Genomic DNA, 14,904 nt, shown 5'->3' with positions numbered 1-14,904 from the left:
AGAAAATAAATGCATTCGTAATTATGCAATAGAAAGTAAGCTGATATAATTGTATATGAAACAAGATAGGCTACTGTGTAAAAAAAATTCATTTATTTATCAGGCTCCGTTTTCGTTGTTGATAAACAAATTACATCACATTGTCCCACATTATAAGGTTCACCGTAAAGTTATTTCATTGCAGGGTAAAGAAAGTTAAGGATTGTGTCTGGTTTCAGTTAAAGACTAATTTAAGTTAAGTTAATTATGGCGTTAATACCCAATTATGGAACTGTATACTCGCATGGTCTTTGAAGTTGATTCCTATGCCATCTACTGGACATGACATATTAAGTGTATTTTGATGTAAATTATTTCTATCTAGGAACACAAGAAAACGGAATTCCTTTAGTGTTCTTTTTTCGCAGATGTCCCACGTTCTTCATGTTTGATGTATGAAAAGGAATCAGTAGTCTAAGTAATGTATTCATATCATCATACCAATTTTGCTGCTCGAACCTTGATCATAAAGTCTGTTTATCCGCAAAACGCAACGATTTCAAATATTTAATTACTTTAATTGCTTTGTTCTTGTATTTCCAAATAGCTTTTTATGTTTTATTTATGTAAATGCATGATTGATTCAAGTGTATGTTCTTTTGATGTTACGAGAGCAATTAATTCCATCAATAATATAGTTTCACCATCAGCATAATTATTATTTGAGGATACAAGTAATGTTCACACACGCACAGGCCTCCTGCCACAGCCAACTTGAATCTTCACATAACTTTGTTATGCATCTAGCTACACATTTTCTATAGCATGTGACTGAATTTGTACAGCAATGCAAGCTGCTTCCAAAAAGTGGGTTCAGTAGCGATCATGCGCATTGGCTCGTGAACGAAAAATATGGCAGCTGACGAATAGAGAAAACTGTTGGGACCTGACTCAATTCGATAGAAAACCGTAACAGTAAGTCGATTCTTCTCCTGCTCGTGGGTATTTTATACGAACACTACTCAAAACTATACAAAAGATACAAGTGGTGTGAAATTAATGTTTCATTGGAAAGGTCGGTTGAGAACAGTGTTGCTCTCACTTCAATGTTAGCCGTGAGGGACAGCTAGCGAGCTATTTGTTATCTACATGACATTCGTTAAACTGGTCAATGCCACCCCGCGGTGAGAGTAGTGTGTGCGTAGCCGTGGTGTCACGGGCATTGCTTGTTTAGCCGTTATTATTCTGACAGTTCTACATCATGTAACGGAGTATTCAAATTTTCTTCTAAAACATGGACAGCTCTCCAAAGTTGTGTAACACAAAGACCTATGATATTGTTTACAAAAATCCGTTGCCTTTTGCTAACGTTATGTTTCGACCATGTGATGCGTTGTTAGGAAAAGAAAACAAAACGAATGTACCTAGCTAGCTAAGGAAGGCTGACTTAGAGTCTTTGGCTGAGCAATAGAATTAACCAAATATCAAAAGTCAGTAAGTTTACGAGTGCTTATAGCTACTATCCTCTCCCCTACCGCTAGCTTACTACGTTGTTACATGTTGGGTTAATGTATTTAAGACATACATTCTGGCAACGAACTAGCTTCTTTAGATATCTAGCAGTCATTATTAAGTGTATTTCGGTTTCATGTTAATAGGTAGTTAGCTCTAGCTGCTTTAGCGTAGCTTATTAATGTTATACAACCAGTTATGTCTGTTGGCCATACAAAACGAGTTTTAGAATATGTAGACAAATATGTTATCCTCCAAAGTGATCACGATTTACATTATATTCAGCCAGTAATCATACTTGCACTCAGCTTCATACAGAAAAGATCAATTGTCTCTTATGGGGATACAAACTGAAGACAACTTAACACCAAGGCATTCAAACCCTGAACACAGTATCATAGTTGTCTAGCTATGGCAATGAACTGATGCCAAGCTACAGCACTAACAAAACGCAATTCATTGTTCCATTAATGCGAACAGTTTCTCTTTTTCTCTCTCTTTCTCTCTCTTTTCTCAGATCAAAACAAAAAGGGGGTTGCTGGTGGGGGGGGGGTGAACAACGTGCACTTGTCAACCCTGACACCTTGTTGTGCCACAGCTGCCAACAATAGTTAACATGGGCAGGACTTCACTAAAAGGTAAAGCATAACAGGTATTGTTTTCTCTCTTCCTTTGCACATTTCTAAAATAACATTCAACATAACATTCAAATAACATTCAAATAGTCAACTGTGTGGATCTCTGTGTGAATATTTTCAGACACGAAAGATAGCAAAAAAGAGAAGCCTGGCAAGATTATGGCACCTCCATCTCCTGCACCTGTATGCTCTAAAGGTAATGTATTGTGCCAGAATGCATCTTTAAGGAAACAAAATAATGAAACACTTTTGTTCCGCCAGTATCTAAAATGGTCATGTCCCGGGTGAAATCATGCTGTGCCAAATGGATTTTTAATGTTCTTGTTTTTTCAAAGACTAATGAGGACGAACAGTAGATGCTTTTCTTTACTTAGAGAGCCCTCTAGTGGTTTAAACCTGACAGCATAAACTATTACCTTATGTGGTACTGCAGTAACTTGATTTATGTTATTCCGTATCTATGTTGTAAATGAGATTAAAGGAGGGTTAAATGTAGGCCTACTAAGTCCTCACTCACACCATATTGTATTTCCTTAGAGACGTTTCGTTGGGAGGAGTACTTGAAGGAAACGTCGTCCATTCCAGCCCCTCCAAGCTTTTTCAGACAAGTATGTCACATGTTATGTGATGACGTGTTTGTCTTCGAGACGTCCTGTTGAATCAAATTGTCAGACGTCTGTTACTTCCCCTCAAAGTTGCTTCCACTGCTTACCAAACTGCACTTCAAGCTGTATAAAAGCCCCTGCTGACGTGATAAAATGGCGCATCTCTAGTCAGTCTCGCGGTTGTACGACGCAGAGGGAGTCACGCTGCTCGTCGTGTGCTTGTCGTTTGAAAGTCCAGGGTCCCGCCCACCAACGACTTCAAGGTCGGCATGAAGCTGGAAGCTCACGATCCACGGAACTCCACCTCGGTGTGCATCGCCACGGTGATGGGCATCACGGGCGTGCGCCTGCGTCTCCGCCTGGACGGCAGCGACAACACCAACGACTTCTGGAGGCTGGTGGACTCCTCGGACGTCCAGCCCATTGGCACCTGTGAGAAGAAAGGAGACATGCTGCAGCCCCCACTGGGTGGGTCGACCTGGTCCGGGAGCAGGGGGTGGAGGGGCGTGCGGGTGGAGGGGCGTGGGGGTGGAGGGGGGTGGAAGGGCGTGGGGGTGGAGGGGCGTGGGGGTGGAGGGGTGTGGAGGGGAGTTGGGGTGGAGGGGCATGGGGGTGGAGGGGCGTGTGGGTGGAGGGGGGTGGAAGGGCATGGAAGGGCGTGGGGGTGGAGGGGCGTGGGGTGTGGAGGGGCGTATGGGTGGAGGGGTGTGGGGTGGAGGGGTGTGGGGTGGAGGGGTGTGGGGGTGCAGGGGCGTGGGGGTGGAGGGGCATGTGGGTGGAGGCGTGTGGAGGGGCGTGTGGGTGGAGGGGTGTGGGGGTGGAGGGGCATGGGGATGGAGAGGCGTGGGGGTGGAGGTGGAGGGGCGTGGGGGTGGAGGGGCGTGGGGGTGGAGGGGCGTGGGGGTGGAGGGGTGTGGAGGGGCGTGGAAGTGGGAGAGATGCAGGGTAGACTCATAAATGGCTCCCTTGAAAATAACTTCCGCTTGTCTCTTCTCAATTGCTGTCTGTCGTCGTTAAGGATTCAGAATGAACGCTTCCTCATGGCCCATGTTCCTCCTGAGAACCCTAAACGGAGCAGAGATGGCCCCGGCGACCGCGTTCAAAAAAGTATGTAAAACTTTATTGACACTGATCGCTCAGGACAGGAGTTTCTGAGTGGAGGGCACAGTTGTTTATTATTTGTTTGTGTTGTTCAGGAACCTCTAAGGCCTCCCCAGAACAGCTTCAAGCCTGGAATGAAGCTGGAGGCTGTAGACAAGAAGAACCCTTACCTCATCTGCCCTGCCACCATAGGAGAGCTGAAGGGAGACGAGGTCTTTGTTATGTTTGATGGGTGGAGGGGCGCGTTTGATTACTGGTGCAAATACGACTCAAGGGACATCTTTCCTGTGGGCTGGTGCTCCATCACCAAACACTCCCTGCAGCCTCCAGGCAACAGTGGTAAGTGTTATCCAACAGGGGGCGGCAGAGAGCTATTTCAGATGTTTTTTAAATGTTTTTACAGAAATGAGACAGTTAAACTTTTACTGTTGAAATCTTAAAAGCATTTCCCTTAATAATATTTAAGTAAAAAAAAAAAAGACAATTAAAAACAGGCAATTTTGTCTCAGTTTGAGTAACATTTGACTCAAAATGTTATAGTGACATGGTAATGTGATTCATATCAATGTTTTACCTTGGAAACAGCCTTTTATCCACATTCATTAATATTCAACACATTTCTACTTTCTTCCTTCTTTCATATCCTTCAATGAAGGAATTGTGTAATGCATTTAAGACCTTTTTTTTTTTCTCAATTTTCTAATGAAGGAAAATATTTCATAAGATTACCGCCTCTGGATATATTTTTGATGGAGACAGACAAGCTGGAAATCTTAAAAATAGAATGGTTTGTTTCTTCTAATTTCAGCTTGCGTTATGATCTTCTTTTTTTTCTTTTTTTTTTTCTCTGCTCGAGGCCATTCAATTTGTGTTGTGATCTCAGACTGCAATCCCAGCTTTACGACCTCCTCGTTGTGAAACGTTTATTTCCCTTTTTACATCATCCTGCCCACATTTAACATGGAAGGGTTTTGAATGTAGTTGAAGGAAACTCTCCCACCATATGTGATAGTTCCACTCCCATGTCCTCCTTTCGGGACCTATGTATTCCATTTACCATTGTTATATTTTGACCTGTGTATTCTATTCACGATGATCATATTTTTACCTATGTATTCCATCTCACTCTGAGGCTAACTCACATGGATTATCATAATACGATACAATTGTATTATTATTATTATACAAAAAAATGGCTTATCATAGGACAGACATAGAACAGCACAGTGTAGCTCCTCCCGGTCTTTCTTTGTTGTGAAGGCAACAGTAATCCATAGAGCTTTCAGTCAGATTGAATTCGGATTCTTTTGACTCCAGATTCGTAAAGAAACTATGCATTTCCTGCTATCGATGAACTAAACATCAACATAAGTGTCAAATATATATGTTCTTTTTCATCCAAATAGCCTATTAAATGACTCTCAACTCTGAAATCTTTCCATCCCTCAGGCCCTCTCAGTTGTGTGGATGAGAGAGGCCTGTTGCCGTGCTCGTCCTGACAGGGTAATGGTACAGATGGATGGGGCAGAGGGTAGCTGTCCTGCTGGTTCTTCTCCTGAAGCACCAGTGTGGTCATCATCATGTCTAGTGCGATTGTAACAAACTGCTTGTTTATACGGCTTGTTTTATGCTGTGAATTGAATACGTCCCCTGCAAGCAAGTGCTGTGTTTGACCCTCACTGCAGTTGGAGCTTAGCTAGGGTATAGGTTGACCGGTGCACATTTGATCACATCGTTCAGACCTCGAACATTTCGGAAGTACCGTCAAACGTTTACATGTTCTGAAAACAGAAATACTTTCCGACGTGCAGGATTTGTAATAAATGTTGTTGTGGACGCTGGCAGTGTGCAGCCTAAGAGTGTTATTGCGGTGCTTCTGCATCTGGGAAGACACTGATTATTCATGCTGGTTGTGCCTGACCTCCCCCTGACCCCGAGCAGGACTCCCACGTCGAGTGCTTTGCTGCGGAGGGGAGCCCCTCTGCCCCCCCCCCCCCTCTGCCCCCTCCCCCCAGTGTAAGCCCCTAGCAGGGGGAGGGGACACCGAGAGGGGGAGACAGATTGATGACCGCGACGCACCACCTGTTTACATGGGGGGGGGGAACTCGTGTTTACACGAGCGGAACTCCCAGCCCAGGCTACTGCAGGATCCTGGGGAGGGAAGCTGGCTATCAGGGCGGATGCAACCAAAGAAAAAACACCATAACTCTCCGTATGAAATATAGCTTAGCTCTTGTTGATATTTCCAAGCGAGCGGGTCCCTGTTTTATTGCCGTGTGTAAGAGTCAGGCCCCAAGGGAAGCTTAGGTTACCATACAACGTCCTTCGTAGGGTTGTCTGTGGTACAATGCCTCCTGAATAGAGCCTCGTCTATAGGGTCTCCTCGGCTGGTCTAACCTGCTCCATGTAGGAGCCCCCCCCCCCCTTCTGCCCCGCCCTCTCTTTCCAACGTAACTCTCCAAAGCCTGGGAGGAGCTTAGTGAGGCGAGCAGTCCCTGTTTGGTGGGTGTGTGTGCCCCTCCTCTCTCCACTCCAGCTCCCTCTAATGGGGCTCAGCCTGCTCCCGGCCCCCTTGTCAGCGTGAGCTTTTGTTATGGGCTTCGTCTCTGACTCGGGGAGAAGGAAGAATTTCTCAGCTCTTGCTCGCGTACGCGGGTGAAGGTTTCTCGTCGAAGGATCCGTGCGAGGAAGCAGATTTTCTGTTGGGGCTTTTCTTTAATTGAGGAGGAGGACTTGGGACAGGTTTTACGTGGGCATCGATGAGAATTTAAACCTTTTTTTGTGTGTGTGTGAGTCCCTTCCTTCCCGGCACGGTGAGTTCCTCTGCTTTTGTTCTGTTTCTGTTTTTGGCTCTCAGTTCTCCTCGTGTGGCGGGGAACCCAAACACGTCTACACAGCCTCACATTAGGAAAGGGGTTTAACATCCTCCGCTATTGTCTGAAAGGCTCAGTCCTTCCTCTCTCGCTTTGGTAATATTGCATGTTGCCCCCAAAACATTTTTGACTGTTGAGTTTGTAGTTTTCTCAGACATTGGTGTACATCTAACTCTAAAGCCAGGAATCTCTGTCTGTATTTGTGGCTCTCTTATCTAATGAATGAAACAGACCCAGTTGGTGTCATAAGTGTTTGCTGGACTGACATCAGTGGTAGTCTCCATTACTACTGTTGGTTCTGGCTGTTAGTGGCCGGCAGATGTATGTGGGTGGAGGAGTTCAGGATCAGGGGAGCTGTGGGGTAAGGGTTGACAGGGAGGGTGGACCAGACAGGGAGACAGGGAGGGTGGACCAGACGGGTAGACAGACAGGTAAGCATGGAGGGTGGACCAGACAGGGAGACAGACAGGTAAGCATGGAGGGTGGACCAAACAGGGAGACAGGCAGGTAAGCATGGAGGGTGGACCAGACAGGTAGACAGACAGGTATACAGGGAGGGTGGACCAGACAGGTAGACAGACAGGTATACAGGGAGGGTGGACCAGACAGGGAGACAGACAGGCAAGCAGGGAGGGTGGACCAGACAGGGAGACAGACAGGCAAGCAGGGAGGGAGGACCAGACAGGGAGACATTCACACAGCTTCCTGAGACCATTGAGTCCGTATCATAGTGCCATGTTCCAGCTTCTGCATCCTTCCATGGCTGACTTCTCAGATACCCCCCCTCCCTTGTAACAGACCCCTCCCTCCAGCAGCATGGGCCTATCAGCTTGCTCCTTGTACTTGACAGTAAGCAGGCAGACTTGAGGCCTCAAACCTGGTCCTGGCTTATTACCCGCAAGTACAGACTTGTTAGCTGGTTGTAGTTTCCCTATTATTCCCCTCCTAGCCCCCCCCCCCCTCCCTCTGCAGTGAGGCAGTATTGACAGAGCCCTCAGTCTGCCTGCGACCCCCACCCCTTCCCCTCCTCCCAGGGGTCATTGGGTCATTGGGAAATGAAACCCCATATGCACCCTAATTTGCCAAGGGGGCGTGTGTGAGGGGGGGGCGGGGGACTGAATGGAAATGGATACAAACGGCTGTGGTCTCTTTAATGTGGTTTCCTGAGGCTCTATTCCCCAGCTCTGAAACCCCGGGAGTGTAATAAGGAGCGGTGTGGAGGAAGCACTGGGAGATATTCATTGGATTAAACCCCCAGCCTCTCTCTCTCTCTCTCTCTCTCTCTCTCTCTCTCTCTCTCTCTCTCTCTCTCTCTCTCTCTCTCTCTCTCTCTCTCTCTCTCTCTCTCTCTCTCTCTCTCTCTCTCTCTCTCTCTCTCTCTCTCTCTCTCTCTCTCTCTCTCTCTCTCTCTCTCTCTCTCTCTCTCTCTCTCTCTCTCTCTCTCTCTCTCTCTCTCTCTCTCTCTCTCTCTCTCTCTCTCTCTCTCTGTCCCACTCTGTCCCACTCTGTCCCACTCTGTCCCACTCTTCCTCCTCCCCCCTCCCCCTGTCTCCTGGGTGCTCTCTCAGACTCCCTGTGGCTCTCTCCTGGGCTCTTCATCAGGAGTGGGTTGTGTTTCTGGGGGGCTTGCTGTCAGAGGGCAGCCTAGCTCTCTGTCTGTCCAGACCGCTGGAGGTCTGGACTCCCTCATCCTCTGCAGTCCTCAGGATCCGCCAGTCTGTAGAGGCTGCCACCGAGCGCCCGTCCCCTCTGTCCCCCTCCTGTCTGTCTCTTTCCGTCTGTCTGTCTGTCCCCCTCCTGTCTGTCTGTCCCCCTCCTGTCTGTTCCCCTCCTGTCTGTGTCTGTCCGTCTGTCTCTGTCTGTCTGTCTCTGTCTGTCTGTCCCCCTCCTGTCTGTCTGTCTCTGTCTGTCCCCCTCCTGTCTTTCCCCCTCCGGTCTGTCTCTGTCCGTCTGTCTCTGTCTGTCTGTCCCCCTCCTGTCTGTCTGTCTCTGTCTGTCCCTCTCCTGTCTCTCTGTCCGTCTGTCTCTGTCTGTCTCTGTCTGTCTGTCCCCCTCCTGTCTGTCTCTGTCCGTCTGTCCCTCTCCTGTCTGTCTGTCTGTCTGTCTGTCTGTCTCTGTCTGTCCCTATCCTGTCTGTCTGTCCATCTGTCCCTCTCCTGTCTGTCTCTGTCCGTCTGTCCCTCTCCCATCTGTTTGTCCGTCTGTCCCTCTCCTGTCTGTCTCTGTCTGTCTCTGTCCGTCTGTCCCTCTCCCATCTGTTTGTCCGTCTGTCCCTCTCCTGTCTGTCTCTGTCCGTCAGTCTGTCCGCTGGTCCCCGTCTATCTGCCCCCTCCTGTTGATCCTCTGGTCTGTCTCTCCCTGTCTGTGTGTCCACCTCCTGTTTGTCCCCCCACAAGTCATAGCAGCTGAGTGGCCAGGCCTAATCCCTCTGAAGGCCCCCTTCTGTGTTTAGCCTTTGTCCCCAGGCTTGGGGCTGTGCGTGTGTGTCAGGGAGATGGCTATCTGCTCCGTTACTGGGGCAGGAGGATCCCCACACAAAGAAGGGTATGTTTCTATGAAGGAGTGTCAGAACAAACCCTTGTGAAAGGCACCATTTTGCTGCTCCCTTGCTTGGTGACACGGTTTGGAGATTAGACGTTTTTTTTCTTCTCAAAAGTTATTAAAAGTTTTACTGTTACTGTAAAATAACCCCTTTCGAACCCTAACCCCTCGTAAAAGTTCTTTCGTTCATTTGAATTTGACCATGTTTAAAACCCCTCGGTTTGGGGAGGGAGTTCCCTCTCAGCTTCTCGGCTGGTGTCTTTGTTGTGGCTCTCCAACATGGCCGTCCTTGTGCGGGCCTCCTCATTGTCGCCTGCACAGCACCACGCATCGCTCCGGCCAGGCCCAATTAACGCACGCTCACAGGGCTGGTCCTCGGAGGGCCTCGATAGAGGAGGATATGAGTGAATGGACCTCCTCCCCCATCCCCCCCTCTCCACCCCACCACCTTGCCCCCTTCCGCGCTAACGACACTCCTGCTGTCCTCTCTTCCAGTCACCCTGCCAAAGAACCTGCACGTCCTCACGGCGTCGCCCTCCAAGCCCAGCAGGCGCTCCATGCAGTCCCCCTACCGGCTGCCCAACCCCCTGCCCCCCCTGCCCGTCAGGAAAGGCGTGCGGGGGCGCAGGCCCAAGAGCGAGACCATCGCCCTGCTGAAGGCGGTGGCCGAGGCAGCGGCAGCGGCCCAGAATGGCCTGGGGCCCCAGGGCGGGGGCCCTGACCTGCAGCTGGCCCCCCGGCCCCACAAGAAGAGAGGCCCCAAGCCTGGAAGCAAGGTGGGAGCCCCCCCCACCACCGCACCATGACGGCCCTGACTGAAACTGGGTACTGTGGGTACTGGGTGTTAGTCCCAACACTGACTGGTATTTTTGTGTGTTTCTGCTCCTGTGTGTGTGTGTGTGTGTGTGTCCAGAGGAAGCCCCGTGTGGCCCAGGTCCCTACCCAGCTGACCAGCCTCCAGGTGCCTCATGACAACTCTGTGCACCTCAGCTCAGCGGTCTCTACAGGTAAGCCCCCTCCTTTCCCCCCCACTGACAAACCCCTCCCCCCATCCCCACCACACACACTTTAGTGACGTGAAATGGTAAACGCTTTGAAACGTTTTTCCTTTGTGTGTGTGTGATCCTCTGCGCGCGTGTGTGCGCACAGTGTGCGTATACGTCAACAAGCACGGGAGCTGCGGGCCGCACCTGGACAGGAAGCAGATGCAGCGTCTGCCCGACCACTTTGGGCCGGGCCCCGTGAACGAGATCCTGCGGCAGGCCGTGCAGACCTGTCTCGACTGTGCCTACCAGCCCAAGGTGCTGCTGGGAGCCCTGCAGACACACGCCGGCGGGGGAGAGGTGGTCCGAGGTACCGCCCACCGCACCGTGTCAACATGCCTCACCACAACATGCCTCACCACAACATACCTCACCACAACATACCTCACCACAACATACCTCTCCACAACATACCTCTCCACAACATACCTCTCCACAACATACCTCTCCACAACATACCTCTCCACAACATACCTCGCCTCACCACAACATACCTCATCACAACATACCTCACCACAACATACCTCTCCACAACATACCTCTCCACAACATACCTCACCACAACATACCTCACCACAACATACCTCACCACAACATACCTCACCACAACATACCTCTCCACAACATACCTCTCCACAACATACCTCGCCTCACCACAACATACCTCATCACAACATACCTCACCACAACATACCTCTCCACAACATACCTCTCCACAACATACCTCACCACAACATACCTCACCACAACATACCTCACCACAACATACCTCACCACAACATACCTCTCCACAACATACCTCTCCACAACATACCTCTCCACGACATACCTCTCCACAACATACCTCAGCACGACATACCTCGCCTCACCACGACATACTGTCCCTCACCACAACCTACCTCACCTCCCCTGTGTGGTCCCCCCCCCCCAGTGAGGATGGACGGCGGCGTGCGCCTGGTGAAGCTGCCCTCGGCCTCCAGCGCCTCCTTCGTGCTGCGCTTCCTGGAGACCATCTGCCTCCACCTGCAGTGTGACAACCTGTTCAGCAGCCAGCCCTTCAGCCAGTACACCCCCTACGACAGGACCAAGTCAGGTGTGTGTGTGCGTGCGTGCGTGCGTAGGTCCGTTCCATACAGCGGCCTCTCCATTCCGCATGCTGACCCAGCGGCCGTGTGTTGTGTCGCAGTGAAAGAGGAGGCGTTTGAGACGCCAGCTCTGAGCCGAGGGGGGAAGCGGCCCTCCAGGGACTCTCCCCCCTACGCTGCCCCCCTGTCCCCCAAGCAGCAGCGCACGGAAGCCCACCCCTCAGAAGGTACCACACACAGCAGTCTCCAGCACACCTCCATAACCCCCCCAGCCCTCACCATGACTCCCAGTGTAACCAGTCAGGAGGCTGAGCGGTTAGGGAATCGGGCTGGTAATCAGAAGGTTGCCGGTTTGATTCCCCACCGTGCCAAATGACGTTGCGTCCTTGTGCACTTCACCCTACTTGCCTCGGGGGGGAATGTCCCTGTACTTACTGTAAGTCACTCTGGATAAGAGCGTCTGCTAAATGACTAAATGTAACCCTACTGCCCCCCCCCCCCAGCAGAGACTCTGCCCCACGAGGAGAACGGCCTGCTGAAGGAGCAGCGCTTCATGGACTCGGCGTCCAACTCCATGACCCCGCGGCCTCAGACGCTGCGCGGCTCCTCCGAGTACCCCTCCCAGGCCGGCAGCCCCTACTACCCCGGCCACGGCACGCCCCTGCGCCGCCTCGGCTCCAGCCCGGCGGACCTCACCGCCGCCGCCGCACACGCCCACCGCCGCGTGGAAGGTAGGCAGCGCCGCCCGTCCCCTCTCCCCTCCCACTGGCGATGTCACCGACTCCCCAGTGGAGGATAGATTAGAAATAGATTAGCACCTGTTGGCGGAGAGGCGTGAAGGTTTATTCCATTGATTTTAGCCTAATAGTATAATAGATATGCGAATGTCTTTCTCGGCGCGCGTGTGTGTGTGTAGCTGCAAGTTCCACCACGGGCCCCGAGGCCCCGGCTGCAGACAGGGACACCCCCAGGGGCCCCTGTAGGGGCCCCGCCTCCTGGTCCATCGAGGAGGTGATGCAGTTTGTGAGGGAGGCCGACCCGTCGGCGCTGGCCCCCCACGCTGAGCTCTTCAGGAAACACGTGAGCGAGCCCCTCAGACCCAGACACAGGCCCTCGCCCAGCCACTGACAGACACTCCCTCTGTCACCCTCTACATCTCTCTCTCTCACTCTCTCTCTCTCTCTCTACGTCTTTCCGTGTACCGTGTTCTTTCACTCTCTCTCTTTGGCTCACTCTTTTGAATTTGACCTCTTTGGCTCTCTTTCCCTTTGTGTCTTTTTCTCTGTCTCCCACACATCTTTGTGTATGCCTTTCTCTCTCTCTCCCTCTAACTGTCTGTCCATCTTCTCTCTGTCTCTCTCTCTCTCTCTCTCTCTCTGTCTCTCTCTCTCTCTCTCTCTCTCTCTCTCTCTCCCCCTCTCTGCAGGAGATCGATGGTAAAGCTCTGATGCTGCTGCGGAGCGACATGGTCATGAAGTACATGGGCCTCAAACTGGGACCCGCCCTCAAGCTGTGCCACCACATAGAGAGACTGAAGCAGGGCAAGCCTTAGAAGGGCCCGGACCCCCCCTACCCCCGCTTCCCCCCACCTAGACACCGCCCCCTCCCCCCCATGCAGCCTGGGAGCAGGCCAGTTAGAGGGTCCCGTCTCCCCCAATGCACACTGAAGGAAACACAAGACAGACAGACCCTGGCACGTGCTTAGTTACACCTCTGTGGGTGTTACAGCCACACCGTTGGGCCCGGGCCGGAGGGGAGGGCGGGCGGGGTGGGTGAGGGGGGGGTCCGGGCGTCACCGACACATTACCTCATCTTCTCTCATCGGTGAACAGAAAGCTGTGGAGGTCCACAGGACCACAGCGGCTGGAATCCCAAAGGAAGATCATCTCTGTCGTGTTTACAGGACACAGCACAAGTTCACATGAGGAGGGTCGCTTTTTTTTTTTTACTGAGGGGAAAAATAAACACAAATAGTTTCGATCCTGGTTCTGGGATCTCCAAAGATGGAGAATGTTTTTTGTTGTTGTTTTTATCAAACTTTTGTTAAAATGACCATCGTTGAAAAAAATCCTGTTTAGTAACGAGGGTTCGGGGATTTCAGGATTTCTTCCCTCCGAAGAGCCTGTCCGTTTACCTCGCTTGAAAGCTTTCGCCTTTTGCTTTTCCAAGTCTGTTGGACAACCTGCCAGTCCGAGGGTGACCCACGACCGTGTCCATTCCTTCTCTGTCACAGCTCTAGTGACCAGAACACGTGGTGAAAACCATCACGGTTCCAGAGCATTGACACCCGCTAACTCTGAAAACTTTTCTTTTAATATGCTCTACGACTTTACTTTTAACACGTTATACGCCCCTTATAAGTGTTTGTTTGTGGCTTCCTTCTGCTCCTGTCGTCTTCTGGGTATGGCTAGCATGCTGGACGGGAGTGGCATGCCGTGCTCTCGTGTTATTAAGGTCATACCGCCCCCTACAGGCTCCCAGCTCCAACTCAACGCTATTTATTTCCGAGGACGGCGCATTGTTGACGTGTAATTGGGTCTTTTTCAAGAGCTTTTTTTTTTTACGTTGGCTTGGTGTTGTGCTGTCTGCATACCAGTGTCAGAAACACTTAAGTGTGTGGGTCCAGTTTGGATTTCATGAACTTTTTTTTTTTTTTTTGTCATTCAGACCGTTTCAATCACTGTTATTATGGAGAGCAGCTCTGGTGTATAGTTTTATGGGTTTAACCATGAATATCAGCAACAAGAATGTACATTTTTGTAGAAAACAAAATATTTTAATGAGATCCTATATGAGGTTGGGGGAGGTGGGGGGTTATTGCAGACAATGTATTTCATACTGCCTTTTAATACTTCTCACAGTGCTTTTAGTTGAATGAAACTCTATATTACAATAGACATCGCCTTGCTTTTTTGAGATTTCTCAGGTTCAAGTGGTCTTTGTTAGTACAAACTTTTGTAGCGTACAATTTTTGATGTTATTTACTAAACTTTACCTTATTCTTTTCTTGGTGACTTTACCTGTTGTGCCATACATGCAACACCAGATTGTTAGTGCTGATAAATTCTCTTCTGCATCTTTTAAGTACTTGAAATAAGAAAAAGTGTTCATCAAGTCACACACGAAGACCGTTTTTTAAAAGACGTATTGTGTTAATAATGTTGTGTTTTTCTACTTTATAAAGTGACCAGAATGAGCAGCCTCTGTGTGGATTCCTGTGGTTCTGGTGTCCTCCCAGGCTGAGAGCGAACAAGGATTTCTCGGGTTAGGAGTTTAACCTCACTGGGGATTAACACACATAATCTGAAGTAGAGCCGGTAATACACAAAACTGCTCAATGCGTTTATTTATGTAATCATTCACCTGCATTGTTTACAAAACATCTCACCATCAGATGGTTATCAGTAGAAAATGTTTCATTCAGTACACGGATACTCAATACATACTAAATGAGGATGTGTGTGCAGAATGAATGGCTTAAAAAAAAGATACAAAATAAATGGATACTTAAATCAATAAGTGACTTT

At 49.9% G+C, this 14,904-nt stretch overlaps 1 protein-coding gene across 3 annotated transcripts; it reads left to right on the top strand.

The window, feature by feature from the left end:
• The first annotated feature begins 865 nt into the window (after positions 1–865).
• On the top strand, positions 866–14,576 carry LOC146254549 (sex comb on midleg-like protein 2). Of its 3 annotated transcripts, none has more exons than XM_084676090.1 (15): positions 866–954; positions 2,009–2,129; positions 2,251–2,325; positions 2,667–2,737; positions 2,968–3,202; positions 3,753–3,841; positions 3,931–4,174; positions 9,745–10,025; positions 10,163–10,256; positions 10,399–10,602; positions 11,224–11,385; positions 11,479–11,604; positions 11,884–12,108; positions 12,294–12,457; positions 12,804–14,576. In XM_084676090.1, the coding sequence occupies exons 2-15, from the start codon at positions 2,108–2,110 to the stop codon at positions 12,927–12,929; spliced, it is 2,118 nt and encodes a 705-aa protein (XP_084532216.1). In that variant the 5' UTR covers positions 866–954; positions 2,009–2,107; the 3' UTR covers positions 12,930–14,576. The 3 variants fall into 3 exon arrangements, with proteins under 3 accessions (XP_084532216.1, XP_084532215.1, XP_084532218.1); XM_084676089.1 differs by having other exon boundaries at positions 11,881–12,108; XM_084676092.1 differs by lacking the exon at positions 866–954 and having other exon boundaries at positions 2,009–2,143; positions 11,881–12,108.
• The last annotated feature ends 328 nt before the right edge of the window (positions 14,577–14,904 follow it).

This window comes from Hypomesus nipponensis, chromosome 16 (genome assembly GCF_054491055.1).
Source record: "Hypomesus nipponensis isolate SF chromosome 16, ASM5449105v1, whole genome shotgun sequence".
Taxonomy (NCBI): Eukaryota; Metazoa; Chordata; class Actinopteri; order Osmeriformes; family Osmeridae; genus Hypomesus; species Hypomesus nipponensis.
This window is presented reverse-complemented; position numbering and strand designations above follow the sequence as displayed.